Source organism: Diospyros lotus, chromosome 2 (assembly GCF_014633365.1).
Source record: "Diospyros lotus cultivar Yz01 chromosome 2, ASM1463336v1, whole genome shotgun sequence".
Lineage (NCBI taxonomy): Eukaryota > Viridiplantae > Streptophyta > Magnoliopsida > Ericales > Ebenaceae > Diospyros > Diospyros lotus.
This window is the reverse complement of record NC_068339.1, coordinates 43842383-43856045: the sequence shown is the minus strand read 5'-3', so window position 1 is coordinate 43856045 and position 13663 is coordinate 43842383. Positions and strand designations below refer to the sequence as shown.

General features: G+C 37.8%; 1 protein-coding gene across 6 annotated transcripts in view; it reads left to right on the top strand.

Annotated features, from left to right (window-relative positions):
* LOC127795430 (uncharacterized) overlaps positions 1-13663 on the top strand; it is a 109552-nt gene that overhangs the window by 18209 nt on the left and 77680 nt on the right. For all 6 annotated transcript variants that reach the window (XR_008021797.1, XM_052327089.1, XM_052327090.1 and 3 more), the window contains one exon: positions 12896-13003. Coding sequence is in view for 5 of the 6 variants with exons in the window: in XM_052327089.1 (XP_052183049.1) it covers positions 12896-13003 (108 nt within the window). In the remaining variant the exon portion in view is untranslated. The remainder of the gene's footprint in view (positions 1-12895; positions 13004-13663) is intronic.

Here is a 13663-nt window from a genome sequence, read left to right as displayed (position 1 = left end):
TATCACGATCTAAAATTATAGACTTAGGAGTCCCATGTAATTTCACCACTTGATCTAGAAAAACCCTAGCCACCTCTTGGGCTGTAGAGGGATGAGTAAGCCTTATAAAATGGGCAAATTTTGTTAGCTTATCAAGAACCACTAATATGCTGTCCTTTGTTTCTGACTTCGGTAAACCTACAATGAAATCCATAGACACACTAGTCCATGTTTGGTTAGGGATGGGTAGAGGCTGGAAGAGGCTCCGGTAAGCCAGGATCTCATATGTACCCCTCTTGTAGGTGTCTCAAGCTAACACAAACTCCTTTACCTCTATTTTAAGCTTGGGCCAATAAAACAATTTCCTTACTCGAAGGTAGGTATTTCGAATCCCAGAATGCCCTCCCAATGGAGACTCATGTAGGGCCTGCAATATTCTCCTCTTGAGATCTTCATTGTTCCCCTTCACCAACCTGCCTTGATACCTCAACATAACTTCCACCAAGGTGTATCCATCTCCCTCATTAGGACCCATAGCCAATCTTTCCAACAATTCCCTTACTTTTTCATCTCCCTCATATTTGGCTATTACTTCTTGGCACCATTCAGGAACTTTAGTAGTTATAATTGCTGAGCTTCCTTCCTCGTGGCACCTTGAGAGTGCATCTGCTGCCACATTTTCCCTGCCCTTCTTGTATTGTACAGTATAGTCCAATCCCATCAGCTTGGCCATTTACTTCTTATGTAGTTGAGTATGCAATTTTTGTTGCAACATAAATTTTAAACTCTCGTGATCCGTTTTAATTATAAACTTGCCTCCCCCTAAATATTGCCTCCACTTTTCAACAACCTTTAACATTGCTAGGAACTCTTTCTCATATATACCGAGCGCCATGTGCCTAGGACTCAAGGCCTGGCTTAGAAATGCCAATGGCCTTCCTTTTTGCATCAATACTGCTCCAATTCTTCTCCCACATGCATCTGTCTCCAAAACAAAGGGCTTGCTGAAATCAAGCAACCCTAGGATAGGTACCTTGCTCATAACCCCTTTTAATCTCTCAAAAGCTTCCTTTGCCTCTTGTCCTCAGCTAAAACCTCCATTCTTTTAGAGCTTTGTCAGGGGTTTATTAATAATCCCATAATCCTTCACAAACTGGCGGTAGTATCCAGTTAACCTAAGAAATCCCCTCAAAGCCCTTATCGTAGTAGGTTTGGGCCAAGCCACCATGGCTTCCACCTTTCTTGGGTCTGTGTTGACCCCATCCCCTGATATTAAGTGCCCTAAATACTCCACCTGACCTTGACCAAAAACACACTTAGTCTTTTTGATAAAGAGTTGGTTAGACCTGAGGACCTCAAAGGTGGTTCTTAGGTGAGCTAAGTGTTGGTCAAAGGTAGGGTTGTTTCGTAGATAGGGCTAAAAAATTCGGTTCATAAGGGACTGAAAAGTGGTTGGTGCATTGGTGAGTTTTAAAGTGTCCATGGTGTGGTTTAAAGGCTGTCTTGGGTATATTCTCGGGCTTCATTTTGATTTGGTGGTAGCCTGAGCATAAGTCAAGCTTAGAGAAGGCATAGTGTAATTCATCCAAAAGGTCTTCCACAAGGGGTATAGGAAATTTGTTTTTGATGGTCATTGCATTAAGTTGGCGATAGTTCACACAAAAACGCCATGTTCCATCATTTTTCTTGACTAATAAAACTGGGGAAGCAAAAGGACTTTGGCTAGGTCTAATGATAGATTGGTGTAGCATCTCCCTAACTATTTTCTTAATCTTTGTCTTTTGGATTGGGGGATAACGGTAGGATCTAATATTGATAGGCTCAACATTAGGTTTGAGGTTGATGGCATGGTCAAACACTCGGGTGGGATGAAGGGTTGTAGGTTTAATAAAAAGGTCCTCAAATTCTACCAGCAATTCATCAAGAAGGTCTAGATGGTGTACTTGATCATGCCTTCCCAGGGGTGTGTTGACTGTTAAGTAAAACTCCCCTTGCATTGCCTTGCTGTTGTGGCCCTCCTCCACTGCCAAAGTAGAGAACAATTGTGTCAGTTGGTTCCCCATTTTGTCGCTGCTGCGCAGCTCCTTATTTATGTAGGAGATAGTTTTGGTGAGTTTTCTTGTGATTCAGAGGACTGCCGTTTTAATCTCTCTTAAACATTTCAAGATCGGTTAAACCATATTGATCTGTCATCAATACGTGTTGCTGACATCATTCTATATTGTCATATCGGTGCATTTAATTCCGGTCGCCAACGTGTCCTACTGGTGCAGACATTGGAAAGTGAACCGTTTTAATATTAAATTCTCTTAAATATTTCAATATATCGATTATACGATATCGGTTGGTAATCGATACATATTGCTGACAACACTCGCCTTTGTCATATCGTTGTACAGATATCGTTTATATAACCGATATGTACACACCGATGTTGAAATATTTATTCACCGATGCAAATGATGTCGGTCAACAAAATCGATTTTATTACCGATCAACATAATCGATATCCTAATAGCCACATTGGTTGATATGAAAGAAGTAGAACTTATCCAAATAATATCGGTTATACCATATCGGTTTTGATATCGATATGTTTGACATATATCATTATAAAAATTTGAATTTTTCTTGTTTGCACTGCTCAATGTCTGCACCGATAGGACTGTTATTTTATTGGACGCAAATGCCCTTCCTGCTAAAACGCGAACTCTTGATCTTGCTTCATTCAATCGACTGCTCGTCCCTACGTAACTCTCGACGTCGCTCTTGCTTCCCATTTTCGTTGATTGCGCCTGCTTTTCAAGTTCTCATTCGGTTACATAGTCTCGTACCATCTCATTGTTTGCGTATTGCTTCTGATGACAGGCTCACGTCGTGTGCCGTTCGAGAAGAACACAAGCGTGAAGATGGTTGAGTCGGCGAATAACAAGAGCGAGAAGAAGACAACAAAAATAGATAAGAAGTTGGAGGTCAGTAAGTTTTTCACCGCCAGAATCACGAGACTTGATCATTTTGAAGGCACCGTTGAAGGCATTCGGAGGACGCTAAATTAGAAACCTCACCTAGAGGAAATGTTTAAAGCATCTGCTTTTAACCAAATTGTTTATGGGGTAGAGGGACTAAAATGGAGCATTTAGTTAGGTCACAGACTATTGTTGAGTCTGTTGAAGCAGACAGACGAGCAAAGATCATTGTGTTTCAGGCTCAGAGGTCAGGATATAAAATTTGGGAGGGATGGGTTTATGCTGATCACGGGGTTGAAGTTTGCAACAGCGAAGCGAAAAATCATATTGAAGGAGCCTTCGCAATTGTTTGTCTGGTTTTTCCCCGAATGGAACCTAAAGATGGGGGTTTCAGGCTCTAGGTTAATTTAGGTGTTTCATCAGGATATTGTTAGCGGAAAGGTGGAATGTTCTGATGACGAACTCTTATCTATATTATATCTGATGATGATGTGGGAAATCAATTCCAAGGTTGCTCGAACGAGGGTGGATATCCGATATTTTCACCTGGCCTCTCACTGGGATGAGTTGAACCGGTTCGCTTGGACAATCGACTCTTTTATCACTACCACAGAGAGTGGCAGAAAAGACATATTGAATGGGTTCAATCAGCAGAGCAAGAAGGAGACGTATTCAATTGGAGGTTTCCTACTCACCTTACAGGTATGATTTTATTTTGTTAAAATATAGAGATTTAGTATCGTTGTGGACTTACCGATACGAATGTGGGTATTGGTAATTAAATATCGGTTTAATAACTGATATGTATAATCGATGATATAAACCGATATATCTGTTATTAACCAATATGTATAACCGATATGTCTACTTTAAAACATTATGCTTACTATATGTCGGTGGAGCACTGATGTGGACTAACCGATACGAATGTGGATATCGGTTATACCATATCGGTAAGTGGCCGATTCTTTTATCCGACATGTCTTTGATTTACTGATATTTATAATATATATGTATATTTTAGAACATTATGCTTAGTATATATCGGTCGAGAAGCCATGCAGACTAGTCGATACGAATGTGGATATTGGTTATATCATATCGGTAATTGACCGATTGTTTTAACCGACATGTATTTTATTAACTGATATTTATAACCGATATATCTAATTTATATCGGTTTTCTTACCCAATTGCAGATTTTTTTTTTGAGGTCATGCCACATTTGGTTGACTAGAAAATTGTGAAAAGAATAGGAGAAGGCCCTCAAGCTCTAAGAATAAAGAAATGGAGACTTTTTCATCTTCAGATCTCCCAAGAACAAATTACGGAGGAGGGAATTTTTAATAAGGATGTTATCTATATGGTGCTAACAGAAGAGGAGAGGCGTGCAGATTATTTTTACAAGGCATATGATATGGTGGTTGAAGAAGAAGAAGAAGATGAAGCGGAAGAAGAAGAAAATATGGTTGAAGGAGAAGGAAGGGGTGAAAATGTGGTTGAAGAAAAGAAGAAGAAGAAGAAAATGGTGAATCACATAATCAAGTGGGAACAAGGCGTGTGTAGCCGAAAAAAATTAAAACATTAAAGAACTATTTACAAGGTATAAAGAATGAAGTTGGGGAAGTTAGTAGGGAAGTTCAGGAGTTGAAGATAGAGATCGGATTGATGAAGATGGAGGTGAAGATAGGGATGGAGGAGAGGGAGAAGGTGGAGAGGGAGATGGAAGTGGAGGGGTCGAAGGTGGAGGTGGGATGGAAATGGAGGGGGAGAAGGTGGAGGTGGGGGAGAAGGTGGAGGTGGGGATGGATGTGGAGATGGAGAAGGATGAGAAGAAGGAGAGGGATGATGTAGAGGAGAAAACCGAGGAGATGAAGGATGGGGTGGAAGGGAGGAAGGATGGAAAGGATAGGACAGAGTGTCCTTAGAATTAGTAAGTGCGATAGGTACTGTTAGGGAGACATATAAAAAGTGACGTACGCATAAGGGGCAGAAAAGAAAAACGATCATTTAATCAAATATTAAAGCCTCTTGCTGAAATGGAGGACAAATGACCGCCCACATACACCTCCAGGCTTCACAAGCTAAGTCCCCTAGAAATAAGTGCTCCAACCGATAAGATTTGGGAGTATTTCCAAAATTATCTAAAAAAGCCAAGTGGTAGGACATCAACTGTAATAGGAAGCTGCTGTTCAATGAATAAGGACTTTTTTGAGACCTTCACCATACCGTACAAGTGGCTCCAATCTGAGGTAAGTAATTATCTAATTGTATCAGTTTTGTTCTATAGTAATTTTGTTATTGGTATTTATACATCGGTGTATCGGTATACGTAACCGATAGTGTTTTTGTGATTATATATCGGTTATGAAACCTTTATCGAGATTCATATATTTGTATTCATATATTGGTATATGATCGATATATGTTACCGATAGTTGTATTGGTAATTATATATCGGTTATGAAACCTTTATCGACCATTCATATATCGGTATATCGGTATATGATCGATATATGTTACCGATAGTTGTATTGGTATTTATATATCATTTTTTGATGTCGATTGTAAGCATTTTTTTATAACCGATAGTTAGTTATGACATTTTATTTAAATCCTTGCAGCACATGGACGCCTCCGTGTGCATGCTTAGCAAAAAAATGAAGGAATCGGAGACACACAATAAGGAGTCAACATTGGTTGATACAACATTTGCCATAAGTTATACAACAAACAATAAGTTATCAAAGTGATAAATATATACATTGTTAAGTTATCACTTTGATATATATTGTTTCTTGTATAACTTACGGCAAATGTTGTATCAACCAATGTTGACTCCTTATTGTGTGTCTCCGATTCCTTCATTCTTTTGTTAAGCATGCACACGTAGGCGTCCATGTGCTGCAAGGATTTAAATAAAATGTCATAACTACCAATCGGTTATAAAAAAATGCTCGCAACCGACATCGAAAACCAATATATAAATACCAGTACAACTATCGGTAACATATTCAGTCATATAATGATATATTAATACCGATATATGAATGTCGATAAAGGTTTCATAACCGATATATAATTACCAATACAACTATCGGTAACATATATCAGTCATACACCGATATATGAATACTGATATATGAATCTCGATAGAGGTTTCATAACTGATATATAATCACAAAAACACTATCGATTACATATATCGATACACCGATGTATGAATATCGATGTATAAATACCAATAACAGAATTATTATAGAATAAAACTGATACAATTAGAGAATTACTTACCTTAGATTGGAGCCACTTGTCCGGTGTGGTGAAGGTCTCAAAAAAGTTCTTATTCATTGAACAACAACTTGCTATTACAGTTGATGTCTTACTTAGCTTTTTCAGATAATTTTGTAAAGACTCCCAAATCTTACCAGTTAGAGCACTTATTTCTAGGGGGCTCAGCTTGTGAAGCCCGGAGGTGTATGTGGGTGGTCCTCTGTCCTCCGTTTCAGCAGGAGGCTTTAATATTGATTCAATGGTCGTTTTTCTTTTCTACCCCTTGTGCGTCTCTTTTTATATGTCTCCCTAATAGTACCTGTCGCACTTACTAATTCTAAGGACACATCCGTCCTATCCTCTCCATCCTTCCTCCCCATCCTTCATCTCCTCGGTTTTCTCCTCTACATCATCCCTCTCCTTCATCTCATCCTTCTCCTTCTGCACATCCTTCCCCTCTTCCACTTCCATCCCCACCTCCATATCCTTCCCCACCTCCACCTTCTCCCCCTCCTCCACTTTCCCCCCCTCCACTTCCATCCCCACCTTCACCTTCTCCTTCTCCACATCTTCCCCATTCCCCTCCCCCTCCCTGTCCATCCTCTCTCCCATATTCTCCACCTTCTTCGAGATTATTTTCAAAAAGTTCATCATGTTACCAAGATCCCTCTTCACCTCCATCTACATCAATCCAATCTCCATCTTCAACTCCTGAACTTCCCTCCTAAGTTCCCCAACTTCATTCTTTATACCTTGTAAATATTTAATGTTTTAATTTTCTTCGGCTCCACACGCCTTGTTCCCATTTGGTTATTTGATTCATCCCTTCCTCCTCCTCCTTCTTCAACCACATTTTCACCCCTTCCTTCTCCTTCAACCACATTTTCTTCTTCTTCTTCTTCCGCTTCATTTTCTTCTTCTTCTTCAACCACCACATCATGTGCCTTTTAAAAATAATCTGCACGCCTCTCATCTTCTGTTGGCACCATATGGATAACATCTTTATTAAAAATTCCCTTCTTCGTAATTTGTCCTTGGGAGATCTGAGGATGAAAAAGTCTCAATTTCTTTATTCTTAGAGCTTGAGGGCCTTCTCCTATTCTTTTCACAATTTTCTGGTCAACCAAATGTGGCATGACCTCAAACAAAAAGATCTGTAATTGAGTAAGAAAACCGATATAAATTAGACATATTGGTTATAAATATCGGTTAATAAAATACATGTCAGTTAAAACAATCGGCCACTTACCGATATGGTATAACTGATATCCACATTTGTATCGGTTAGTCCACATCGGTGCTCCACCGACATATAGTAAGGATAATATTTTAAAGTAGACATATCGGTTAATAACAGACATATTGGTTTATATCATTGGTTATTTATACATACCGGTTATTAAACCGATATTTAATTATCGATACTCACATTCGTATCGGTAAGTCCACAACGATGCTAAATCTCTATATTTTAACAGAATAAAATCATACCCATAAGGTGAGTGAGAAACCTCCAATTGAATACGTCTTCTTCTTGCTCTGCTGATTGAACCCATTCAATATGCCTTTTCTGGCACTCTCTGTGGTAGTGATAAAGGAGTCGGTTGTCCAAGGGAACCGATTCAACTCATCCCAGTGAGAGGCCATGTGAAAATATTGGATAACCACCCTCGTTTGAGGAGCCTTGGAATTGATTTCCCACATCATCATCAGATATGACATAGATAGGAGTTCGTCATCAGAACATTCCACCTTTCCGCTCATAATATCCTGGTGAAACACCTGAATTAACCTAGACCCTAAAACCCTCATCTTTAGGTTCCATTTGGGAAAAAACCTGGCAAACAGTTGCGGAGGCTCCTTCAATATGATTTTTCGTTTTGTTGCTTCGTTGTTGCCAAACTTCAACCCCGTGATCAGCGCAAATTCATCCCTCCCAAATTTTATATCCTGACCTCTGAGACTGGAGGACAATGATCCTTCTTCGTCTGTCTGCTTGAACAGGCTTAACAATAGTCTGTGGACTAACTGAATGCTCCATTTTAGTCCCTCTATCCCATAGACAATCTGGCCAAAAGCAGATGCCTTAAACTTGTCCTCTAGGTGAGGCTTCTAATTCAGCGTCCTCCGAATGCCTTCAACGGTGCCTTCAAAATGATTAAGTTTCGTGATTCTGGCGGTGAAAAACTTATTGACCTCCAAGTCCTTATCTATTTTTGTTGTCTTTTTCTCGCTCTTGTTATTCGCCGACTCAGCCATCTTCTCGCTTGTGTTCTTCTTGAACGACACACGACGTGAGTGAGCCATCAGAAGTAATACGCGAGCAATGAGATGGTACGAGATGATGTAACCGAATGAGAAGTTAAAGAGCAGGCGCGATCAACGGAAATGGGAAGCAAGAGCGACGTCGAGAGTTACGTAGGGACGAGCAGTCGATTGAATGAAGCAAGATCAAGTGTTCGCATTTTAGCGAGAAGGGCATTTGCGTCAAATAAAATAGCAGTCCTATCGGTGTAGACATTGGGCAGTGCAGACAGGAAAAAATCAAATTTTTATAATGATATTGGTTAAACGTATCGATATCAAAACCGATATGGTATAACTGATATTATTTGGATAAGTTTTACTTCTTTATATCAACCAATTTGGCTATTAGGATATCGGTAATAAAATTGATTTTGTTGACTGACATCATTCGCATCGATGAATAAATATTTCAACATCGTTGTGTACATATCGGTTATATAAACGATATTTGTACAACGATATGACAAAGGCAAGTGTTGTTGGCAACATGTATCGATTACCAACCGATATTGAAATATTTAAGAGAATTTAATATTAAAACGGTTCACTTCCCAATGTCTGCACTCGTAGGACACGTTGGCAACTGGAATTAAATGCCTGCCAACGTCCATATACTCTACAGATATGCGAATGATGTCCGTTCAGTTCTCAATGTTTGTCCATTCAGCAAATGTTGTCGCATATATCGGTTAACATTAAATTAAATTAAAAGCGATACAATGACATCAATATATGGTGTTGGTATATACTTAAGATTGGTATGGCTACCATGATATTGGTAATACACCGATTTGGTTAGCCGACATATCGGTTACATGAAAGAATTAGTACACCGATATGACAATATAGAATGATGTCGGCAGCATGTATTGATGACAGACCGATATGGTTTAACCGATCTTGAAATCTTTAAGAGAAATTAAAACAGTTGAACTTCCCAATGTCTCCAAGAGTTATCGGTTCAAATGTATCGGATACAAACCGATAAGTTTAACCGACATCATTCGTTTTTGTTACTATATATCGGTAACTTAATCGATATGTTGACACTGATATTTAAATGGTTAATGATGAAAAATTAAATATTTGTCCATTGCACTTCCCAATGTCAGCATTGATAGGAAAGGACTGCTCTATAAATATGATTTCATCACGACGTTTGAGAAGAACACAAGCGAGAGTTCGGGAAGACGGCAAATAAAGTTAGTGTTTACTTTGTATGTAAGCCTAATGTTTTTCTCCCTATTTATTTTGGAGATTCACCTTGAAGATGTTGTGTTGAATGCATTAGCAGGAGATCCTCCAACTGAATGTTAATGATGGTATTCCCAATGAACTGAAGCAGAAGCCAAGGAAATAGATCACTTTCCTCGGCCTTCTCAGATACTAGAGCAGGTTCATTCACAAACTATGATTGCTCTGACCATTCTGGATTCTTCAACCTCCAAACTTTCCTCGGCCTTCTCAGAGCAATCAGTGTTTGTGAATGAACTTGCTCTAGCATCTGACAAGGGCGAGAAAAGAGATCAATTTCTTGGTTTCTGTTTCAGTCTCCCACCCATTGGCCTTCTATAGAAGGAGGACCTGCAACACAAGAGAGACACCAAATTTATTTATTTATTTTTATTGAATTAATGATTTGTTATTCCAATGTAATGGTATTTGTATATAAATATGAAGTTTGTGTGAAGTTTTTGTATAGTACGACATTAGTCTTTGGCATCAAGTTAAACTTGCAACGTGTATAGAAGGTGACAAATTTCCAATAGAAACTTGTATCAATTATAATATAAACGGAAATTGAAAATACTATCGGTTCCATTACATCGGTTATAGACCGATAAAATGTATTCTATCGGTTATCGATTGTACTAAATTGGCTATAAACTGATAAAATGTTATCGATATATCAACTGAAAACACTATCGGTTCTACTAAATCGGATATAAACCGATAAAATGCTATCGATTTTCATCCAATATACTACAGGTTATATTAACTCGGTTATAAACTGAGAAAATGCTATCGTAATTTAAATGAATATACTATCGGTTCTATTAAATGGGTTATAAATTGATCAAATGATGTCTGTTGCACTTCCCAAGATATATCAGTTCCTCTTTATCGGTTATAAACCGACATGTTTAGCCCTCTTCGCCAACAGAAGTGTCAAACAAATAGCTAAAACATTTTTGGGGATGCTTCTGTTTTGAACCTATATCGGTTTACATATATCTTTAGAATGCAGAACCAGAGCGACGTTCATTTGAAGACCCATTATGTTGTCATTCAAGAAATCGCATCGAAGAGGATAAAAGACTCTTCAATCACCCGAATGGAAGTAAAAAAAAGTAAAAAAAGTTATCGGTTGTTTAAGGTTATATCGGTTTCATATATCGGTCGAGAAAGTATATATTGGTCATTATGTATCTATTTACATTAAATTAAAATCGATACAATCACACCGATATATGGTGTCGGTACATACTTACATATCGTTATATATATTTTCGTGACCGATATATGAATCGAGCTGATATAAAACATTTTTTGGGTATGCTTCTGGTTTTAACCTATATCGGTTGACATATATCGATATCTATCCGATACATCAGCCGATAGATGTTCAAACCAGTGAAATGCATACCCTCAACCAATCAAGTTTTAGAATGCAGAACCAGAGCAAGGTTCATTTGCATACCCATAACGTAGTCATTCAAAAAATCGCATCGAAATGGGTAAAAGACTCCGAAATCACCCAAAAGGAATATCAATCGTCTTTGGCCAAAAGGTTTTCAAAGATAAGAAAACGAATACATGCCTGCAATGGCTTTGAAGGCGACAAATCGACGAAAAAACAGCAAACCTAGATGCAGACAATAGAGGACGACCGAGAGAGATGTTCTGGCCTACGGCCAATTGGGATGTGCATGAGAGAGGAAGACGAAGGGATTGGGATGTGCGTGCGAGAGGAAGACGGCAAAGGGATCCTAGGTCCAATATAATTCGGGGGTATTTTTGTCCATTCAACTCTCAAAAGTTCTCGTTTTGCAAAGATTTTTTAAGAGTCCTATTTTTGCTAATTTCTTTATTGGCAGTCCTATTTTTGCAAATTTCCCTTGATTTGATTTGGAATCTTTTCTATTATTTCCTTTTGTTGACAGATTTTTTTCCTATCCTTTAGTATAAATTAGTTGTAAACCTACAGCATTTGATATAGGAGAAATATCAGTTTCTTTATTTTTCTCTTCATGAACAATAGAATGTGAGAGAATTAAATACAGAAATATTCTTCTAATTTATTTAAATTTGAGAAAGATAGTAAATTAAAGTAAAATACATAGTATGTAAAGGTGTTTGTATGTGTATTAGAAGTAGGAATAAAACAAGGGGAAAATTCTATTTTTGTGCATGAGATTTGCACAAAAAACTAATAATTTCTCTGTCATTTATAACCTAATGGTTGAATTAAATTGTATTGCAAAAGAATCAGTTAGATTGAGCAGTGTAATTGACACTTATATATTACTGTATAATTTGACTAAAAAATAATTGAACTTCAAGGGCTCAAGACCATGGAGATTGGGGGGATATTAGTCTCCTGCTTTTTTATTGTTTACCAAATTTGTTATGCAACTTTTGTTTGTGTGCTTTAGTCTGGACTGGAATACAAAAGGATTGTGTGTCAACTTCTATTGACAGCAAAGGTTGGTAGGATAGGATATTTTGAAGAGGAGAAATATGCAGGAACTATATGAACCCTTAAGACTTTTGAAATGAAGATTTAAGCATTATCATTAGAAGACAGGAAAGAAAAGCAACAGAAAAGGATGAATTTTAAGCAATGATTCTTGCCATCTGTATTTTGTACAGTCGTCTCATTTTATCAATTTGCTACCCTTTCCTTTCAGACTAGTTGTTCTTTTCAAGTTATTTCTTGAACCTTGAAATTGCTTGTTGATAAATGTGCTTGCACAACTACCTGGTAACTATTGTGCAAATTGTTGAATTACTTTTGTTTGTGAGTGCGGATTACTTGATAATCCAAAAGTTTATTTTGATGCTATTATTCACATAAGCAAACCACTAGGCATTTAGGCACCACTTTCTTAGTTGGTATCTTTCCCATGTGAACATATGCAAGGTTGATGGTGGTTTTTTCCATCATTTTATTTTAATTTTATCCGTGTGTGTTGATATCTAGCTAATTCAAAAGAAAAATTGCTAAACTTAAGGATATTTATTCAGATCTTCAAGTGTGTATTTAGTTTTTTTGAAATAATATTAAATAATAAAAACCATCCAGTGACACTTGCGTATGAATGTTTGTAATGTTTACTTTCCTGAGATTGATTGTGGCTTTCTTTCAGGACATTCTGGACAAAGTTCAGGCTCTCTCCCCTCGGGCTTTAATTGTTGATTCAATTCAAACAGTTTATCTGATGGGAGTGACTGGAAGTGCTGGAGGACTTTCTCAGGTTTGACTTTTTTTGAGTACTATAGTTAGTTCTACCAATGGGAAGTGGCTTGTAACTTTAGCATGATTGTGAGTTTCGTATGTTTCTGTTTCGATCCTTGACATAAAAAACGATGGAACTTTCATTCTTTACAATCTGATTTACATTTTAGGTTGTTGACCTAACTGATACTTAAAAGTGGCAGCTAGTGTATCTTCCACAAAACTATCTAGAAAGCAGAAGTGGTTATAGGGTGAACATTGTAATACCCGAGAAATTGTAAAGGACTCAAGAGAAAAATTATCTTGGGGGCAAAAATGAATTTAAGGATAAATGATGGTTATAATGGTAATTTATTACCGTATAGATGACCGAATCAACTGCCGGGAGTGTCCTGGAGCCGAGATGCCAAAAAAAAAATGATGTGGCATTAACAAGCACCCCGAGATAGGATTTATGGCATCAAAAGAAATGAGATCGGGAATAGTTTTCGGTATAACAAGAAATGCAGCTGCCAATTAGGCTGCAATACCGAATTGTTATAAGCAACTTTCGGGAAGTCAATGGAAGCTTGAGGGGGCTTCGGTTTTTCATAAGGAATAACCCTTCAGTGGTTTTAGGAAGAAACGAAAAGGTTGAGGGCCAAAACGAAGATTCAGACCTAAGTGCAGTTTTCTGAAA